The sequence below is a fragment of the Falco punctatus genome (assembly GCF_963210335.1).
Source record: "Falco punctatus genome assembly, chromosome: 2".
NCBI classification, from domain to species: Eukaryota; Metazoa; Chordata; class Aves; order Falconiformes; family Falconidae; genus Falco; species Falco punctatus.
Window position 1 is genome coordinate 102,333,755 of NC_137581.1, and position 20,617 is coordinate 102,354,371.

The 20,617-nt window shown below is 39.7% G+C and overlaps 1 protein-coding gene across 2 annotated transcripts in view; it reads left to right on the top strand.

Moving 5' to 3' along the window:
- The window catches only part of ADAMTS5 (ADAM metallopeptidase with thrombospondin type 1 motif 5), an 86,344-nt gene that overhangs the window by 41,067 nt on the left and 24,660 nt on the right, over positions 1-20,617 (top strand). For both annotated transcript variants that reach the window (XM_080376347.1, XM_080376348.1), the window contains exon 2: positions 10,916-11,048. In XM_080376347.1, coding sequence (XP_080232473.1) covers positions 10,916-11,048 — 133 coding nt within the window. The remainder of the gene's footprint in view (positions 1-10,915; positions 11,049-20,617) is intronic.

Here is a 20,617-nt window from a genome sequence, read left to right on the forward strand (position 1 = left end):
GATAGTGAAAATGGTGGATAACACCTTAAAAGTACACACAACTTCCATGCTGAGTGCGTTAAGATGCTATTTCCAGCAAGAATAGCTCTGCCACACTGGAAGCCAGCAGCACTTGTGGTTCAAGGGTAGGACATAAATGCAAACCGCAGGTAAACAGAGCTGCAGAAGTTGACTGATTTGGGCTGGTACTAAGGGGTTCAGTCTCTTTCTCATTCCCCAAATGAAAAATAGGTGTCCTGATCAACTGTGGGTCAGATCTGGCTAGTATTACCCATGCAGAACTGTGCCTTGCTCCCTTCCCAGTTGGTTAATTAATTGCATTGCCAGAGGTCGTTAAGGGACATTGCTCTAGTAGACATGTGGCAGAGTTTATGCAGTGAAGTTCTTCTGTAAGAATATCCCTTTAGTGGTTTGGGTTTGGTGTTTTCTTTTTTTCCCTTCCCCAAGTACGAAAAAAATAGCTGCATGACTTTCCGTTCATTTGAGTTCTCCTGCTTTTCTACATCATAGGAGCCAGCCAAAAAGGATGCTTTGGATGGTTTGTGGAAGGAGTTGCTCCAGAAGGGGGAAAAAAAGCGCCTGGCTTGCTTTTATAGCTGTAAATAGTTGAAACATTAGGTTCTGTGTCAGTCAGGCATCACTTGTACAGCAGGAGCCTTTTTTAGCAGTTTAAAGTCCGTCAGTCTAATTTGCAAGCTTTCATTTTGTTATCGCGATAATCTGAATGAAAACAGGCTAGCTAGGCTGGGTCAGAATGCTCTTCTTCCTTTTTGCTGTAAACATCCTTTTGAACAGCTTATTATTTAAGCTGGGGCCAGAATCCATCACTTTTTGCTAAAGTTTGTTTTTCTCCGCCAGTATTCCCATTTATTTCCCTGGGATTTATTACAATTCAGAAACTCTTAGGGTGGCAGACTGTGAATTTTAACATCAATTATTAAGTTAATTTGGATTGAGATAGGATGTGAATTTAAAGTGCATTTGCTTTACAGATGCTTATCTGTAATTCTTTGCATGGATGCCCTCCTGCCAGAATAAGAGTGTTCTGCTAATCAGTAATCTACTTTCAAAGACTCATGAGCAATGCATCTTCCATGCATAGAGTTACGTCTTTTGCATGTAAGTAGTACATAACTAAACAAAATGTCACCATTCCTGTGGTCTCCTTCCACTATTACAATGCAGATATTGCTTGCACTGTTACTTAGGCATGCAAATGCTTTGCAAGAAAAAAGCACAGGCTTCCGTTTTCTTGGTTTACATTTTAACAGGTTTAACTATAGGATTAGCTCTGCAGTGCAATTCAGTATAACTTAATCTGCTTTAATGGTTTGCTGTGTGCACACGCACATTGTTTGGCATTACATGTCAGTATTTGACTCAGTAAGAACAAGGCTGTAGTTTCTTGCTACATGTGTTCATGATGTTCTTTGCAGGGAGTATGTGTGAGTCCACACGATTTTTATATGCTTACACTCAAAATGTCAACATGAATCTATTTGCTCCTCTTGGAATGTAAACTCAAAAAGGGTTAAAGGATGAAAAAGCAGTAGAGATGTTTCCCAGAGAAAACAACCCCACTTTGAACTAAAGAGAGATTTTTTCCAGTTTAGCTTTTCAATGGAAGTGTCAGCAATTGGCAGGAGGATCCAAATTTTACAACTATGTTTTGAATGTATAAAGTACGTTGCTTAGCTACTAGACGCCAAGCCATGGCTGCATGTTTTGATGGGCTCTGAATATCGTCATGCTAATTTTTGAACATCCAGATGTCTTCTTCTAAATGGCTTGGGTTTTAGGCATGGGGTAAATGTGTGAGGTAAATTTTCCATCTTTGTTTACTAACTGAGGCCACCTTGAACTTTGTGTCTCTGCGTCAACAGAAAAATATTTGCAAATCATTTGTCAGCTAAACGCAAGTCCTCAGCTGTATGTAACTGTTTATGTGTAGTTAGAATCTAAATTATGCATGCCTGTTGCCATACAAGTCTCTAATATAATAATTATCTTTGTTCTGAAGTGACATTCACTTGGATGTTATTTCTGACACCAAAAAAAGGCTCCCTGAAAAGATAGTAGCTTTCCTTGAGTTCTTTAGGAAGAGTCCTGTCAGAATTCAGCACCATCACTTCCTCCTCTTCTGTTGCCATCACCTGTTGAAAGATAAATTAAAAACAATTGATGGACTACAAGTGTGCTGGCAGCTCTCCCTTATTATAAAATTAGTGCTGGCAGTTTAAGTTACTGTCATCATCATCATTCATACTAGGAAGTACTTCCCATGCAAAAAGATTTTTAGAAGGAGATTTACTGATTCTGGATTAAAACATCAACTCACTTTCAGTCATAACCTGTATTTAATTCGATAAGGGCTTTAAAGCAATCTTGCTGCAGAGCACAGCAAATAGTAAATAAATATGAACATGAGTTCAGTTTTGGGTGATACAGGCAATATGTTAAAGCTATTTTAAGGCTCGGTATTGCTTAATAGTGGCGGCAAGGACCACGTAGCTGTCCATTAGCTCCAGTGAATCCTATGTTTACCTTGTAACTGCAATGAAAACTACAGTAACGTGTTGGGTCATTATTATCACCTGTGTAGGAGATTGTGAAAACCTTCAGTGGACGCAGAACGTATCTATCCCTAAATATTGCAGAAACTTAGCTGGGTCCCAGAGTGATTATTTGAATTCCCAAAATCTAGTAAGAAGCAGTATATTTTCCCAGTGGTCTCAATCTCTTGTTTTGATCCATGATGGCCAGTATCAAGCCTGACAGAGGTCTGACTTGTCAGTACCAAATGGTGAACATTTTCTAATAAATGAGAGCTTTCATAGGATTTATAGGTGGCTCTTGGCCGTAACAGCCTTAGAAAATACATGGGTCCCCTGCTCTTCAAGTTGAGTCCTTGACAGCAGCTGTAAATTTTTGGGCTGCATGCATCCTCAGAGCATCCTCTGTGGAATATGGTGAGGCAAGGATTTGATCATCTGGTGGCCAGGTGAGTCCTCTGCCCCATCTAGAGAAGCGGCTGTGTGGTGGAGAGGAGAAAGAGCTTGTAAAGCCCCTCTTCCTCTGGCGATCAGCTCACTTTGTTCTCAATGGAAATGAAGTCAACAGTAAATTTAGAATTTTGTCCGTTTCAGGCCTTTTTATTATGAACAGTTCTCAGAAGCTGGAAGTGGATTATCTTCAGTCTTCAGGTTTTTATGGGTGCAACAAAATACTTGCCATATTATTTATCACAGTAGAAAAACATACATGATGTGACTTGCAAACTGCACTTGAACTCGAACTGTTCTTTTCCAAGGTCTAGCCTGCTCTGCAATTATCCTCTAGAATTCATCCAATCTTTTTCGTTAGTGACCCTTAGTTAAATTTCAAGTTAACTATTGAATGCATTTGGACAAAATCCAGTTCTCTTACTTTCCTTCCCCTCCAGTTCTGAATCATATGAAAATTAAAATAGATGTATCTCACAGCAGATACAGGCAACAAGAACAAGGAAAAATACTTTCCTAAGTGCTTGTTAGCATAATCTATGATAGTACCATCATGCCTGCCTGTAGCAAAAAGTTCCTGCTAGAGCCAAAGGCCGCTGGCCTGCCTTTTTCTACACAGTAATTATATGGGTCTCATGTGTGTGATTTAGTTTAACTGTCAATCTGACAGTGCTGTTGAAATAAAACAGGAAGCTTTAGATTATCTTAGCTCTTTAGATGATAATTTCATTGCATGGCACACATGCTTTCTTTGGCTCTTCTTCTTTCTTCTTTTTTTTCTTTTCTGCATTATCATCTTCCTACAATTATTATTCCACATTAATAAAACAGATCACTCCACCAATGGTTAATAGCATATATTTCACTAATGTTTAGTATTATTAGTCTGAAGAAATTACAATGTGATGTATCTATCAGTTTCAGAGTTGTCACCAGTTTTGTTGCAAATCTAATACATTTAGATAATGTCCCTGGGGAAAATAAAGTGGGACATAATTTGTGCAGGAGAAGTAGCGTGATTCATACTACTCTACAGAGATGGTGTGGCGTTTCCTCACAGAGGAATTATGGGTTAGGCAACTTACATCCTACATTTTTCCTTATTCACAAGTCACCAGTTTCATAACTGAAACTTTGCCCTTCCCCTCCCCATGTGAAGTCCAAATGCTTTATGTGCATTTTGTCAGTATTTTTAATTAATCTTTGGTTTGTGTAATGCTGCTGTATTTTCCTTCTGTGCTTTAGGGGAAAAAAAATTTGTTAATCTGTCCATTCAGAGCATAAAAGCTTAATACAGTTTAGGATTTCTATTTGTAATAGTATTTCTAATACTCTGTTGCAGTGTCCTTGGATGATAAGTTTCTAGGGTCCCTGTACCATACAGAGGAAAAATAAGAACATGCTTAAATATCCAGTCTGGTGAGGAGGTAGTTTCTGAAGCCAGCAAGTATAGCATGCATGTGCTAAACTGAGCCCAACAAGACACCACACATATATTGGGTTTTCTTAAATTTCACCTTATTTAGAAATCAGAAAGACAGCTCTGTACATTTGAGATTCAAATGCCCAAAACTCAGGCTTGTATTTATCATATTAACCTTAAAGGAAGACACCCTCAATTAAAACTACTAGAGGAAAATGGGTGATTTTTGTTTTGGTAGGTATGACAGTTCTCACCATTCTGGTTTTCCTTGGAGGGCAACCAGGCTTCAGTAATCCTCTCAAAATATGGCCAGAGGACAAAGCCATGTCCCAGTGAGTCCTTCCTCACCTCACAGTGATGGCCAGGCCCTCTCCCTGATGCCCAAACCTGGCCGTCCCCATGAGTGGGACCCACTAGTGTCTCAGGAAGAGGAGTTTTCACAGCAGGGGCAGCGTTCCACCATTTTGGATTGTAAAGTGTCAGAGTTTTAAGTGTCATTGTGTCATACTATCGGCTGAGGGGTAAAGTAGACCATGCCCTCATTACTTTGCTCACCAGTTAGCCCCTACTTCCATTACACGTTCTGCAGTCTGTCAACTTTGGTCTCATGCTCCTTTTGCCTTTCCAGATGATAGCCATAATCCTTTCTGTTGGGGTGAATCTTACTTTCCTCCGCGTGTGCCGCTCTGCGTTGCTGTGCCATTAATCAGCTTTCACCCACTTTGCAGAGGGGCGTGCGGGAGGGTGGGGGTGTGGGTCCCACGTACCGCCTGACCCCACCCTCCCTGTGCAGGGCTGCGGTGGGATCTCTGCTGGAGGAAGTCAGAAAGCCGTATTTAATTCCTTCCTCTGCTTGAGGGATTTTAGGTCTGTATCGCCCACCTCCCAGGAGAGGTCCTTAACCGGTAGGTTGTAAGCTGTTCCAGGTGTTAAGGAAACTTTCCACCCCTCAGACCAAAGCTATGTCACTGTTTAGCAAGTAATTTAAGATTCATATGGTGAGAAGGAGAGAAATCGTGACCTGAAGCTGCTGACTGGAGCGCACCGCTTAGAGCAAGGCACTCTGGGTTCCCAAAGCATGGAGAGAAGACTGTTTCTGTAATTTACCACAAGACTGTTCACTGTAAAATACAGAAGCAGCCTGAGGAACAGGGACCAAATATTAGGTCCCTTCACCAAGCGCCATAAGCACTGACTGCAGCCTGGGCTAGGGAGACCTTTCACACATGGGCTGTCACAGGAGGAGCCACAGCTCCCTGCGTGCACGGACACGTGCAGACCTTCACTGTAGAACATGGTCTGGTGAAGACCATAGTGCACTCCCCTGAGCGACATGCTATTGAGTATCCTCTTCCCTGAAAGGAATTTGAAGCTGGATCACCTTCTTGCTGGACAAAGGCTTTAACTGATGAGCTGTTGTCAAGAAACCAGAAAAGCAAGCAAGCAGACACACGGAGATGTAAAAGCTGTTAGCTGTGCTTTAAAACAAGGTGATGTGCAGCTGTGCCTGATAGCCTAATCCAGCTGGTTTCTTGAACATCTGATCTGAGAACGTCTGTAAGCTTGCTTCCCTCAGGGAAAAGATGGAGAAGCATTGAGCATCTCAACCCCAGTCAAGCTTTAGTATAAGCCAAGTGTTAAGCTGCTCAGGACTGTAGAACTGTAGCACTTTGGGGCCGATAAGGTCACAGACTCCAAGGCCTATCTAAGAAGGGTAGGTAACTCAAAGAGCAGAGGACTGTGAGCCAGTTTTGTTCTTCTGCCCTTACAGTCCACCAAACTGTCCACATTGGTGCTTAAATCCTGGTTTGAATCCAGTCCACTGGCTCTGGTCTAATATCAGGTTTCACTAAACAGTTGATCCTTGTTTTTATGCGTACTGCACAAATCACAGGATTTCAGGTAAAATAAATCAGCTGCTCCAGCAGGGTGCCACAACGGTTATCTTCATTCACAACAATGCCACGTATACATGGCAAACAGCCAGCTGCTCTTAATGTACATATGAATGCCAAGAAAACTTGGCCTTTAATAAGCTGTCTAATTAACTACTAGTCGTATGATGTACAACTCAGTTTTCCTAAGTCATTCCTTTGCCAAAGCTTAAGTCTTAAGATCTGTTGCCGCCTGCGTAGCAAATGCATTTCCTAGTCATTCTTCTATTTTGAAACTACTGTAATGCAGATCAAGGGCCAAACTCTTTGTTCCTTCGTTAGAAATATCAAGAAACATTCTTCAAAGCTTCTGCCACTATTTGGAGGCAACTGCATGAGTATACAGATCTGAGTAAGCAATTAATTTTTTAAATAGAAGTGATACAGCGGGGTGAAATAGTAATTGGAAGCTGATTTTAAGTATCGTATGAGTCCTGGCTTTCCTAGTGTTTTAGCTAAGTATGAAAAGTTGAGAAGACCCACACAGATTTTTGAGATTGCAGCGTTACATCAGGGCCTGTTTTTAACCCAAAAAAAAACAAAAAAAAAATTTTACAAGGGAAATAAAAACTTACACTGTACTCCCAGAAACTACTTCATAAAACTCTGAGAGTGTTTTCCAAGAGTGCCTGGGAAAACCAAGAAGGTAACTATTGTTTCTGGTAACAAATAATCTCTTGCCAGTACAGCTACAGGACATTTAAGTCAAAAGCAATTTTGCCATAAAGATTTACATCAGTGTAAGTGTAAACAGATGTGATCTTCAATAACATCACTCAAAACCATGCTGTTGGGAAGGACCATGTAGCTAGGGGATGGTGAGTTGACCTGACAGCAAACTTTTCAGAATATTTGTCTTACAGATGCCACTTGGTAGGCTTCAATTATATATATAATACATACTATGTGATGCTACATTGAAGTTCAAATCATGCAGAGGCAAGAGAAATAAAGAATAAATGAGACTGTGAGTTGAGAACATAATGGAGCTGAGTCTTCAGTAATCTGCCTAAGTGATTATTGACAGTGTCAGCATTAGCTTAAAAAAAGCATCCTCATGCAGTCACTGAGGACTGAAGTCTGCAACAAAACCCAGAAAGCTCAGTACATGCTCTCTGTTCAAAGCATAGCCAATATATGCCCTGTTCTAGCAGAAGATGGGCAACCCATAGACATCCCTCCCCAACCACAGCTTCATGCAAAGAAGCTAATGCCAGAAAATATTTCCTGACCTTGTTTCCAAGATCCTTTACAAGGCTTCTCCACCACTTCCCAGCTGGGACTCGGTAGGCACCTTGCATAGACTGCTGAGGAGGCAGCCTGGATGTGGTTGCAGAGCTGGCTGAAGGGAGTGGGGCTTTACTGTATCACTGTCCACCACTTTCTGACCACAGTGAGGTTGCTCCCCTCCTTTACGGGGATCATTGGTCCCATATCACCTGAAAACAGCTGTTTTCCAGCTGTCTGTGGGGTGTTGGAGCTAGTTAATTTTACAGATAAGCAGTTTTCAGAATCACTTATTTTCTGCTGTAGGATTTCCTAGGAGCAACCTTTAACTAATACAGCCCTTCAAGAAACTAATTTTATCTGACCCAAAGTTAAGGTATTTCATGAAGTACAAGCCTGCTTTGTTTTGCCTAGACAACTGTTACGCAAGTGAACACTGCCTTGAGAGTTACTAGTGGGATGCTGAGATGTGTGGATATGTGTCGTACTCTGAGAAATGATGGAAATGGAGGAACAGCGGTTTGATGAAGTGACTGGATTTCTGAGGAGAACCCGGGCACGTAGTGTGATGCAATGTCAGTAACACATAACATATGAAAAGTAACCAAACATTGCTATGTCTATTAGTGCTTGCATATGTATGTAGCTATTTCTTTGATGTCTAATGAAGGTGGTGTAATGCAATCCTGTGCATGGCTTTCAAAATATTGACGGTGGGATTACTAACCAGCCAAGAGTCAGAAGGGCTGTCTACTGTTAACATCCTTGTCATAATTTTCCATACTCCACACATCCCATTAGAAGTAACTCTAAGGAAGTTTATGGGTTTGCCTGCTTAAATAGATTGTATTCTTGTAATTATACTTGTGTCATCGAATCTGGAGAATCGTTGTGAGGTCTGGTTGCGTCTGCTGGTATAGCTTCATAGCCATATCACTGGCCTAGCTTCTTTTGGTATGCAAATGGAAATAAGTCGTGCACTGCCATAAGACATCTGTGTGCTGATAGAACTGTGCCCACAATGGGAGCAGTACTGATGTAAGTATGTGTGCGATAATGACACCCAAATACAAGAAAGGACCAAATGACACAGAATCTGCATGCAGAGACAAGACCTGAATTAATGTTTTATACTGTTATTGGCACTGTCAACCTGAGAGTAATCTAGACCTCCTCCAGTAGGCTGCTTTCTGTCTGATTTATGTGCTTTTTGGTACTTATATAAGAATTTCAGTTCAACTGCTTGTATGGTTTCAGTTCAAATTGCACTAATATAAAGGTATCTTGCTTCCTATACAGTTTACACTTACTTATTTAGACTGATTATGTCACCATGAAAAGGTATTTTTATTGGTACTGTTTGCACATGCATTTTTTCTGAGTTTTGTTATTCATGCTGCTGTAGGTAAACCACTTAGATTTACACAGAGTTTACTCTATGTAAAATGTACCCTTAGACTGAAAAGGCCAGATTCAGAAGTGATGCATAAAGGGCTAAATGGGTATTAAGCCAAGCAAAAGTAATAGGAGTTTAAGGATTGTATCTTGTAATACGTCCCCGATGTTTGATACCATGAGCTTTCTTAGGGCTTCTTCCAACATTTGTCCAGAGATGCTGAAAATGATAGGAAATTTATTTGCCTAAATAAAACTGGGAAAAAAAATGCATTTCTTTTAAAGTACTTGAAAATGGGCATCTTTATTGTGTAACTTGTCACAGAGCCAGAGGTGAAGTCTGGGGAGATAATTGGATGTCAAGGGTGGGAGCCAGTGGGGTTAGGGACAGAATTGTCTATATATTATTTGCACTGGTACAGAATGGAAGTTCTTTTTAAACCATGGCTTATAGCTGTGAAAATTTGGAAACTTAAATACTTTTGAACTTTATTCCTCCTCTTCTCATGAGGCTGTTTAGTTTATCGGTACTGCAGCATTTAAATCTTGACATTAAGTAGCATCGGGAGCGCGCTTACCAAAAAGAACTCCCAGACACCTGGAAGCCAGAACTAATCCCGAAATTCTTGATCCATATATGTAATATTGCTATGTAATTTTAGCTTGAAAATTTCTTTATTTCATCTTGGGGGAAAAAAAATACACTATTTTTTGTAAAGAGATTCTCTGTCACAGTATCTGTGAAGTCACTGTGTTTTCCTTTAATTCAGTGGGATTTGAATCCTGTGCATTTTCAAGTTTGCCTAAATTAGAAACTATCCTAATCTGTGAACATTGTGGACCTGAAACCACACAGGATATCTATTACTCAGATGGATTAATTATGAAAGGCTTCATAAAAGAAGGACTTTGTAAAAGGAGATCTGAAAGGAAGAATAGTCTTAAAAATGAAGGGGAAAAAGCTACTCTTTGATCATTTGGCTAATAACATTTGATAATACTATCATGCCTTGAAAATGACAATTTCATTCAACCAAAATGAAATGTTGAAGTGTTTCAAATAGCATGGTACGTACTTCTCAACCAAAAAAAAAAAAAAAAAAAGTACATTCAGACTAGTATTGTTCCCTCTGCTTCAGAAGCTCTGAAAAGTTACTGTTGATGATCAAAACTACATCTGACCAAAGCAGTCTTCATCATTATCATGATCATTATCATCCTGGAATGGAAAGAAAAAAACTAATGCTACCTGCATAGTTTTTAGAGACACCCTATATCTACAAGTAGGAAATGTGATCAAGTTGTTGCACTAGTAAGACTAGGAATCAAGGGATTTTACAGTCATATCACTGACCCTTTAAGCAACTGCTGAGAATTGCTTAAATACTTGGTATATTGGGTGATACATTATTAATCATTGTACTACTTGACAGATGTGACACGGGGCTGAATATATAGTAATCTCATTTCTGTAAGTGCAAGGATAAGACTTGCCTTTGGAAAAGAAAGATGATCTCTTGTTCAAGGACCAAGAAGAAAGGTGAAGATTTCTCTCTGCCCTGATTCACCTTCTATAAATAAAAACAATATTCTGTTTTTACTGTCAATGAGGAAATGCTTCTATGGCATGTATTTTGAGTACCTAACTCAGTGGAAGTTTGAGCCTCTGTATGGATTGCAGAAATACAAATTTAACTAACAAATTAAAATCCTACTAAAGTCAATGAAAATGCTTTAAAAAAAAAGACTTTACCAAGGGTGGGATTAGGTCATTGTTCTTTTAAACTGCATTGATATCTTTAGATGGAAGCTTATATTGATGTTTTTATCTAGGTTCTGATGTCTGCAAAGGGCTGGTGACTTTAACCTGTTGTTACCTATGGGTGTAGAAGTTTATTTTAACAATTTTTTAATTTTTTTCCCTTCCTGGGCAGGATTTATGTGGGCATCATTCATGTGATACTCTGGGAATGGCAGACGTTGGGACCATATGCTCTCCTGAGCGCAGCTGTGCAGTGATTGAAGATGACGGCCTCCATGCAGCTTTTACAGTGGCTCACGAAATTGGTATGCAGTGCCTTTTCTGTTCGCTTGCCAAATCAAACACTTGTAACAGCTGCATTAGTAACCAAAATACTTCGCAATTAATTCCAGATTTCCCCTGGTCCAGATACTCACTTGGGGATTAAGGCTGTATACATATGCACTTCAGGGTTAACTAATAAGGGATCAGAAGGCAAGTGAAGGCGCACAGTAGGTGTTTCCTTTCTGACAGTGTCGTTTCTAAGCAGTAGTTGAAGTGAAAATTCAAAGGCTGCTGCTACTGTCCAAAGATGTGATTGTGTCCCTCCTGAGAAAGCATTTAGCCCATCGTATGCATTTAGTGCATACACAGTGGAAAAAACACCTTTTTGAACTACTTGCGTGCTCTACTGTGGCAAAACTTGGCATAACCTTACCTGCAGAGGAAAGCTTTTGTGGAAGAAAACAGAATTCTAATCTTTTTCTAAATGTATGGAAATCCCACCTTTATGGTAAAATATGGTAGTAACGTGAATCCTGAAATAAGTTAAATAGTATTTAGGTGATAAAGGTTTGGTCAAAAAAACTGTTTGACTTCGTTTCAGTTTCCACCCCAGATCAGCAGTTTGATGTAGGAGCCTTACATGCGCCCTTCAAAAGGCTTTAAGATAGAATTAGTGGCAGAAAAAAGTTCGTATTTTGGGATATTACATCTGTCATGATAAAGTCCTTCAGAGAGACTGCTGCCATCTTGATTATTTTTAATTTACTAATGTTCTGTGAGCTGTGTTCTGGAAATACATTCAGGATGAGGGCTATTCACTTTGGTAGGTGAACAGCAATTTAAAAGTGGAGAACATTTTATTTTTTTATTTTTTATTTATTTTTTTTAATTTTTAAACATTTTTAGAAGGAAATAACAAGGAAGGGAGAACTTTCAGAGTGAGCCAATTGCTGAATTGCCTTGTACATCATGCCAAACCAAAGTAAAGTTTGCTCTGGGAGTATCATTGCAGTAGTTCAATTTTCAAGTAGCTAGCAGGTAGAGCCCAGGAGTTGTGTGTCTTATATATACATCTGGCTCAGCAATTGGAGGTCACTGAGTATGAAAAAGCAGCTGACATATCAGTGACATGACCCTTCAATGATTAGTGAACCTAACCCTACTGCTGTTATGGTGCTACAAAAAAATGCAGTCAGTAGTGGCTAGAAAGGGATCATGGTTTGCATGAAAACATAAAATTTTGTGGCAGAATGAGTCCCCAAACCATAAATCTTATTTTAATAAACAAGAATAGAATTAAGAAAAAAAAGCCCTCTGAAATCACTAACTCAGAGCATTTGGAGATAAGTATAGCAATACGTCAAATACAACCTCACATCAGACGAGTTTAGTGGCATCAGACCTGGATGCTGTGAAGCTAATGCCCCATCATGAACCTGGTCTAGAACTTGGGCAAGTGGATAGATTGCAAACTTAGCCTGTCACTCAAAGGCCAGTCTGCTAGACAGACTGCTTGTACCTTCTCTCATCCAGAAGTGATGCTTACTGCTGAAGGTTAGTGCCCGTTGGCCAGGTCGGATGAGGGACCTTCTTGTGATACCAGTGTTCATATATCTGGGGTGTGAAGAGGTGAGTAATGTGTCTCGACTACTATTTTATCAACAAGAAATAAATGTTTAGTTAGATTAAAAATGAAAGAACACAGATCAATAGAGACAGGGATGAGCAGTAAATATACATATTACTACCTTGAATTCCACACAAAGAAAATGTGAACAAAATTAAATTATTTTTGGCGATCTAGAAGCACATTTTTGAAAAAGAGCCATTTTCATACTTAGACATTTACAGGAATCTGTAAAAGCTATAATTTTCAATGTAAAAAGGCATGAATTGAAATGAATAAATAAGTACCCTAATGGACAAAAAAACTTCAGTTTGAAGTTGTTTAAAATAACATCCCCTTTTTTTTTCCTCACCATAAGATTTTAAGAAAGGAGGGGTGTCAAGTCACAGAATGATTTTCGTGTGTGTGGCCTGAAGTGGGAGAAGTTGAGAAGAAAACACAGCTAAAATTGCTTGAGTACTTAAATTAAATTAAAGGTCAAAAAAGGATGAAAAATAAAAGTGTGGCATGGATACCCTTTAGTTAAGCACTTTGGGGAAAACCTTGCTTTATTTTATTTGGAGACCAGATTTCGTCCTACAATTCAGAAGTCTTAAAGTTCCCCCTGTCCTGTGGGTAGGGTGTAGCTTTAATTTTACAGCCGCTTAATTATTTGGTGGAATTCACCTGGCAACATAGGAGATGCCCTGCAAGACAGAGGGGATGCTAAGGGCTCTGAGCCTTACATGCTCCTTTCTGTCAGTAGGAAGAGCAAGGTGAGCCGCTAAGTGAATCAAGAGTCACTGTCTGCAGTTTTTTAAATAACCCTGCTGCACGTGCATGGGTAGCAGATGCAGCATCATTACCATTGACTTGGTCTGCAGAACGGCTGTGTGTCCTCACTTTGACTTCCAAGGGGATCTGAATGCTCTTGTTTCCTCTCTGAAGGACCCAAGAGCGTTTTTGAGGATCAGATTCTTTCTCTGGAAGGCAACCAATGTAAATGGAACTGCAGCTCAACCAAACAGGACGATGCACAGCCTAGGGGCTCAGGTTGGATACGTGCATAGGAAGCCAAATAGTAGCCTGCTACAGAATAAAGCCTGCTGATTCTGTTGCCAGGGTTTCTACCACATTATGTTTTAGATGTTTATTTTATATCTTTCAGATAAAATAGATGATGGAGTTTGACCAGTGGTTTTTGAGGGGACAGTATGAATGAGCAGCAGTAACAGGCAAAATCTCCAAAGAGCTGTAAATGACAGCACAGAAAGAAATAGATGCAACCAAATTCTTAGTACAACTGATTAGCTGACAGTAAGAGGTGGAGATCCATATATAAAGATTGATGAAGTACGACCTGAATCTTGTGTCCTACATGTCTGTAGGAAAATCAGGAATAATTTGTCTCCAGTGTCAAACGCAGAAAATCAGGAAAATGCAACAAAAAACAGGAGGAAACCTTGTAACTTTGAAAGTGATAATCCAGTTTCTCCTCAGAATAAAGGGAAGCAGTGCTAATAGCATATATGTTATTTTTAAATGCCTGTCAAGACATCCAGCCACTAGCAGTAGATCCATATATGGTTATTTTCTAGCAGAGGACATGCTGCTATCAGTTTGGACAGCACCAGCTTTGCTGTTGCAAAAATAGTCTTCTGGATTCTTGCCTGAAATCATCAGTTCAGCTCCATGTTGTGGCATATAGATGTCTTTTTTAACTCTAAGCAACTCCTTCAGCTATGCTTCCATAGCTTTGCAGGGATATCTGAGCTAGCCTAGGCACAGTATGTAGACATTCTCCATGTCTTTGTTATTACCAGCCTATGGTCTGTATAAAAACCATGTTTCCTTATTTCATATGCTTCCCTGCTTCACAGAGACATCTGGAGAAAACCATTAAAGAACCTATGATTGCTCATTATCTCAGTATTTATTTAGTGGTTTTCATAGGTCAGCACTACCATATTGCATCTCCATATATCCCTTATTATACTAACCATCAAGAAACAAAAATCTCTAGATTCTCACTGTAATACTCTGGACTTTTGGATTGGAGATTTTACAGTGTTGAATTATAAGCTAACCTGTGCATCCCATGAAAATAAGCGTGGTCCAACACCACCAACAGACACAGTCAATCAATTTGAAGTTACCTTTAACATCTCTTGTGATGGGATATATCCAATGCATGACAATTCCTTAATAGCCTGGTGTCACATTTTGTGATGCAGTCATGGTCAGAAGTCCTGCGTGCTTCAGTACAGGCAGCCTACCATCCTAAAGTGCTTGTCATCTACAAAAAACGAAATGAGAAGAATTCAAAAGAAAATGCGTGGCGCTACTGCTCATTTTACCAATAGGTAATTTCCCAAAATCACAAAATCTCAAGGAAAGCCAAGGATTAAACTTGTCTCTTGAGTTTTAGTCTAGTCTTTAAACACAAAAACATCCTTCCTGGAGTCTTTAAGCAGGCAAAGCTCCCATTTAGTTCAGTGACAGTTACATGGGTCTAATAACTTAAATTGAATGTATCTTTATTCTTCCATCAGTCTTGAAGAACTTTTTTTTTTATTATTTTTAAAGGAGACGCACAGAAGGCGCTGCCTTTTTGCTCAGTGGTAATGTTCATTTGACCTTTTGCAAAGTTCCTATTTCTTTGTTTTGCAACTATGCTGGCACGCTCTTACTCCTTCTATCCTCCTGAGTAATATGGTTCACTGATGTTCTTTCCAAGTATTTTATTTTTAGAATATAGCTTTAAAATTGCTACATGGAACTAATTAAACCTCTGTTCATTAGTTTTCTTTTATCTTTTACATGTGACTTTAGCAAAGGAAGGCCAAAGGGGGACATAAAAGCAGTCTTCAAATATATTTTAAAAATCATTGCAAAAATTCACGTAATAAATCATTCTCCATGTCCACCTGGGACAGCACAAGGGGTAATGGCCTTAAATTGCAGCGAGGGAGATTTACTTTAAGCATTAGCCAAAATCATCTAACCAGAAGGACAGTTAAGGGCAGGAATGAATTGCTTGGGGAGGCTGTGAGTTCTCCGTTACTGGAGGTTCGCAGGAGCCACCTGGCTAATGCAGCTGTGGCTTAGGGGACACTGATCCTGCCCTGGGGTGGAGGGGTGCACAAGGTGGCTTTTCAGGGTCTCCTCAGAACCTCATTTTCTACAGTTACGTGAAGTTATCACAACTTCCTCTGCAGCTATACCATGCAACACCTAAAGTCAAGGAATTGTAGAGAAACTAAAACTAGAAAATGATGCATTTAATACCAAATCTCTTTCAGTGTGCTGCCATTTGGTGGCATTTGCACCACTTAAAACAAAAATGTCGTGAGTGCTGTCAGCAAAGTGTAGTGCTGTATAAGAAAGCATAATTTTACGTAAAGAAGCCATTTTTGAAGTGAGGTATCACTCTTGGGGTCCCTGCCTGGGTGGTTCACTGAGATATATCAAAATACCATTTTACTGAATTCTCAGTGGATTGAAAGTATTTATTCAGAGCATGAGCCTGTGTTTGAGTTGTAGGCCTCTCTAGGAAGAGAGCCGTGTCTACCATGTCTGACCTATGTAACTATTATAGCAAACTCTATGATTCTGACCCTTCTTGAGAAAAAAACGAAACCAAGGATGATGTGCATGGTATTTAAATGGAAGTCTTGCTTTCAGTGTCCATAGAAGAGTCCAAAAATATGCGCATTCCATATTTTACCACGTGTGCTGGTTTTGTATACACTCAAAACTAACTAAATACAGTCATCTTTTCTTTTCTGCTGCTGAACATGTAGCCCTTTGATTTCAAGGCTGTCAAGATAAAGCAGATAAAGACAAGCTTCAGACTTGACAGATACAAATCTTCCTTTCATTTCAAGGGGGATTCTTTGCCAAGGGCACAGAATTTCACAAGCGCAGGAAAAAAATTGTGAAGGTTCTCTGATTTTTGCGTTATGTTTCCTTCATGACAGATGAAGTTTAGGCAAGTATCCAGGTAATCGTAATTAGGCAGGTTTGCTTTCTTAACAAAAAAGAGGGAGAGAATACCCTTGTCCAGTTCCTCTCTGATTACATACATCAGGAAAATTGCTTGATTCCTTCTTTTTGAACCTTTTTCAAAGTTCTATCTAAACTTCTGCTTCCAAAAGCTGTTGAATTAAGCTCTCATGAACATATATCCCCTTTGGTTAAGAGCAAAGATGGGCAGTCAAATCTAAGCCTTCACAAGAGGTGAAGAGCGGGGCAGAAAAGTTAACTGATGCTTCTAAAACCAAACATCAGCTGTACAAAAGGTTGTTGGGTAAAATTTTGGGTAAAAAATCTTGGCTTGCCCAACAATATTTTAATTAACTTATAATGTTACATATAACTTAAACTTGTTCCACATGCAGCACACATAGTGCTTAGACCATTTTTAGTGAAGCTGAGACAGTTTTGTGTGGAAAAGTGGAGAGATGGAAGGGGAAAATTGATATGATGTAGAAAACCTGAATCCTCAGGTTCTGAATATGCTTGAGCTTTTCTTTATCTGCCATGTACTTTTAAGTCTGATTGGGGATCTTTGCCACCTCAGTGCCTGTGAAGTGATTCAGCCAGAGCAGTGAGGAGATGGAGGGCCAAGTTCCCAACCAGAGACTTCAGGAAGCGACTCAGACACAGCACTAACATTGCCTGAGTTTTAGGAGGTTTTCTCGAGTTGTGCTGATCTTTGTGTATATGTAACCTCATAATGAATTAGATCAAACAGGTGCTATGCTTTGAAAAGCTGCTACAGATTCTGAAACATCATAACTTTAAGCCAAATATATTGAGTGAAATACCAGCATCTCTGCAACCATAAGAAAATTGGGAATGAAACTGTGTTTTGCCTGATGTTTCAGAACAATCATTATAAAAAATTATTTTAGGGACAGCTTTAGGGGTGGACTTGGCAGTGTTAGATTTATGGTTGGACTTAATGATCTTAAGGGTCTTTTCCAACCTATATTATTCTATGATTCCATGATTCTAAAAGAAGTCCACTTCATCTGTGTGTGCCTGAACCCCCAGTCTTCCAGACTGCAGGGGAAAGTAGGGATTACTTTCCTTCTCGGCAGGTAAATACTACTGATATAATCATGTAGTTTTGTGCAGAAAGTACTTCCAGCACAGAGAGGAAGGCAGAATTACCCAATAAATAGGCAGCAGGCAATGCAATTTTTACATTCTTGCACTGTCTGCTCTCCGACAGTTCATTCATTTAGCATGAGCTGCCACGAATTACATTCTTTGCAAGTTATGCTCAGTTGGACAGATGTGAAATAGGTGTCACCATCTCCCACTTTTTCATTAAAATTAATATTTATCTTCTACATGCCCCATTAATTAGCATAGCAGATGTAGTGTAGACCTCCAAGACCACATCTTTTTAATGATTATATGAGTCTGTGTGGCCATGGTGGTTTCTGATTGCCTAGTCCACATTGCCTGGACAGACTCTCGCCTGCAAATGGGGGTAATATATCTGTGATCTCCCATACAAGTGTGTTATAACAAGCCATTTTAGCAGAAGTTTGTTTTGTGTAAAGTCTGCAGGACTGGTGTATGAATGATTGTGGCTTTATTTTATGTCTGCTCCTGAAAAGAAGCGACACTTCAGACTATTGTTTCATTCAGTCTGAAGGACTCTTTTTAGACAGAAATATTAAAAACTGTCTCTGGGCTGGATATTTTAAAGAGTGATTATTTTTTTCCTTTTTTCTTTCATAAGTGATGGATAGCAGTCAAAAGAAAATTGGAAGGAAAGTTCAAGTATGAAGAAAGAGGAATAGCCAGTTTTATATTCTGTACATGTTTTTTGTAAGCTTATGCAATTCAAAGCACTTCTTTTTAATGAAAAAAAACAACTTTATTAATCGTTATTGCTTAGGTCCATCGTTGTTGCAAAATTCTCATGACTTCAGGAAGATTTCTGAGTCATATCAGTATGCAGTTATTAATAAGGAGTCAAGTACCCACACAAGTTAAAAAACACAGTACATGCAGAAAGAAATGGTTTTATTTTAAGAAAGCTACCACATGCAATCTTTGTTTAGCAATGAAGAGAGCGAGAGGCTCCTGCAGAAGGTAGGGGCTGGTGATTAGACCAAGGAATGTTGAGCCAGGAGCTTCCTGAATCCTGATCCTGTGAGAGCCAGGGACTCAATGAGTAACCTTGGGCAAATCACTTGACCTTCTTTTGTACTCCAGTCATCTCCACTGAAAATTAGGTGAAAGGCATGACCTCACTGAAAAACACATGCTTCATCAGAGCTGAGCTTTTCTGAGAAAACAAATTATGATGCCTGCAGCATTTTTTAGCATGCTGTGTCACTTTGCATGTGTCCTGTGGTCAAATTCAGTGCAAAAGCTGTGCTTTGACATGCTGTTCAGTTCAAGCACTAGAGATCTGTGTATTTCCATAAACAAGGTTATTGAGGTTTTTCTCCAGAAGGGCCACCACAATTTGTGTTTTAACAAAAACTGGGGTTTTCTTGCTATGCACTAGAGACTCTATTTTGTTTATTCCTATGCTTGAGACACCAGTGGCAAATAAATGAGAATATTTTTGCATGCTATTCATTCAGAGGACCTCTGCATATTGTCTGGCAACATATTTTAAGAAAATTCAAAGTATTCAAACTTCTGTTTTTCTTCCCAGCACTCCTGGGAAGAAGATAGCTGCACTTCAGTGTGCTTCACCACACATCCAACACAGCTCTGATGGCCTCCTGATTTACCAGCAGAGCTCTTTGTGTCCTGATATTTAGAGAGGATGTAAATTTTAGCTGACTTGTCATAATTGCTTTGGAGTATTCTCACCTTCTATTAGGAATATACACCCCATTCCTACAAGGTGTAGGAATTCTTTTGAAGCCATTGCAGGTATTATTTCCTGTTGGGCTACAACAAGTGTTGACCTTCAGTTGTTGCTGGAGTAGGGAAGCTTGTGCAGTGCAAGGTCCGCTATCAGGAATGCAGACAGTGCAGGTGAACTGGGATCCGGGGGCTGGTGACTGCTTCGTTTCTTGCTTCACTTCATCTAAACAGACTGAGCTGTGCCAAGATCCCCTTGCAGATGGTATTCCAAAATATACTAGGGTCCAAAGTCTGCAGGTTGCTTTCATGCTGCTTTCAACAGTTTACTGATGTAGTCACACTTCGTCTCACCTCAGGGGGAGAAGGGAGGCTGTGAGGAAGGGCTGTGTTAGGTGGTTGGTCTTTTTGCTGTTTGGGAAGCAACCAGTTTACAAGAAGGCTAGCTCCTCTTCACTTGCATGAGGGTAAACCCTGCTTCCTCGCCATCTGTTTCTTTTACCATTTTGTGCATTCCTACAACATAACTTAACTAAACACCATCCTGCTGGTAAAATTATATTATGTCATTTTCACTCAGTGGGAACTGTCAACACCAGTAAGATGCTTCATTAACTAGAAAACATCAGATGATCTACTAACCCATTCTCAATCAGTCATCATTTTACACAGCTGCTGGGAGCCTTTTTTTTTTTTTTTTTCTTTTTTCAATAGCCTGGTTTGAAGTTCATAGTAGTACAAAATGGTGTTATGCTAAAATTGGCATTGTTTTTAAATGCCTTTTTTGTAAGATTTGTGTTTCTTAAGCCTTTGCTTTTGGCCAAAGCTTTCTCTGGAATTATGCTTACATACAGGATCACTTGAAGAATCACCTGTAACCTTTTCACTTTTGTTCTTATGAAAGGAAACGCTCCACAAGTAAATGCCAGAAACCACCCTAATATCCTGAGCAATATGTGATAATGCCAGCACGTTCGCGCATGCAAGGGGTGGTGGTGGGAAGACCTCTCGAGTAGGAGGGGGAGTGTCCCTTCTTCAGTTTGGATGCAAAAGGATGAAGGGCACAGGCCTACAAGTACTTTGTTGTTCTCACTTCTCTGCTAAAAAGAGCATACCTTAGCAAGGCAGTATTTAGAGATTACAGATTGCAGTGACATCTTG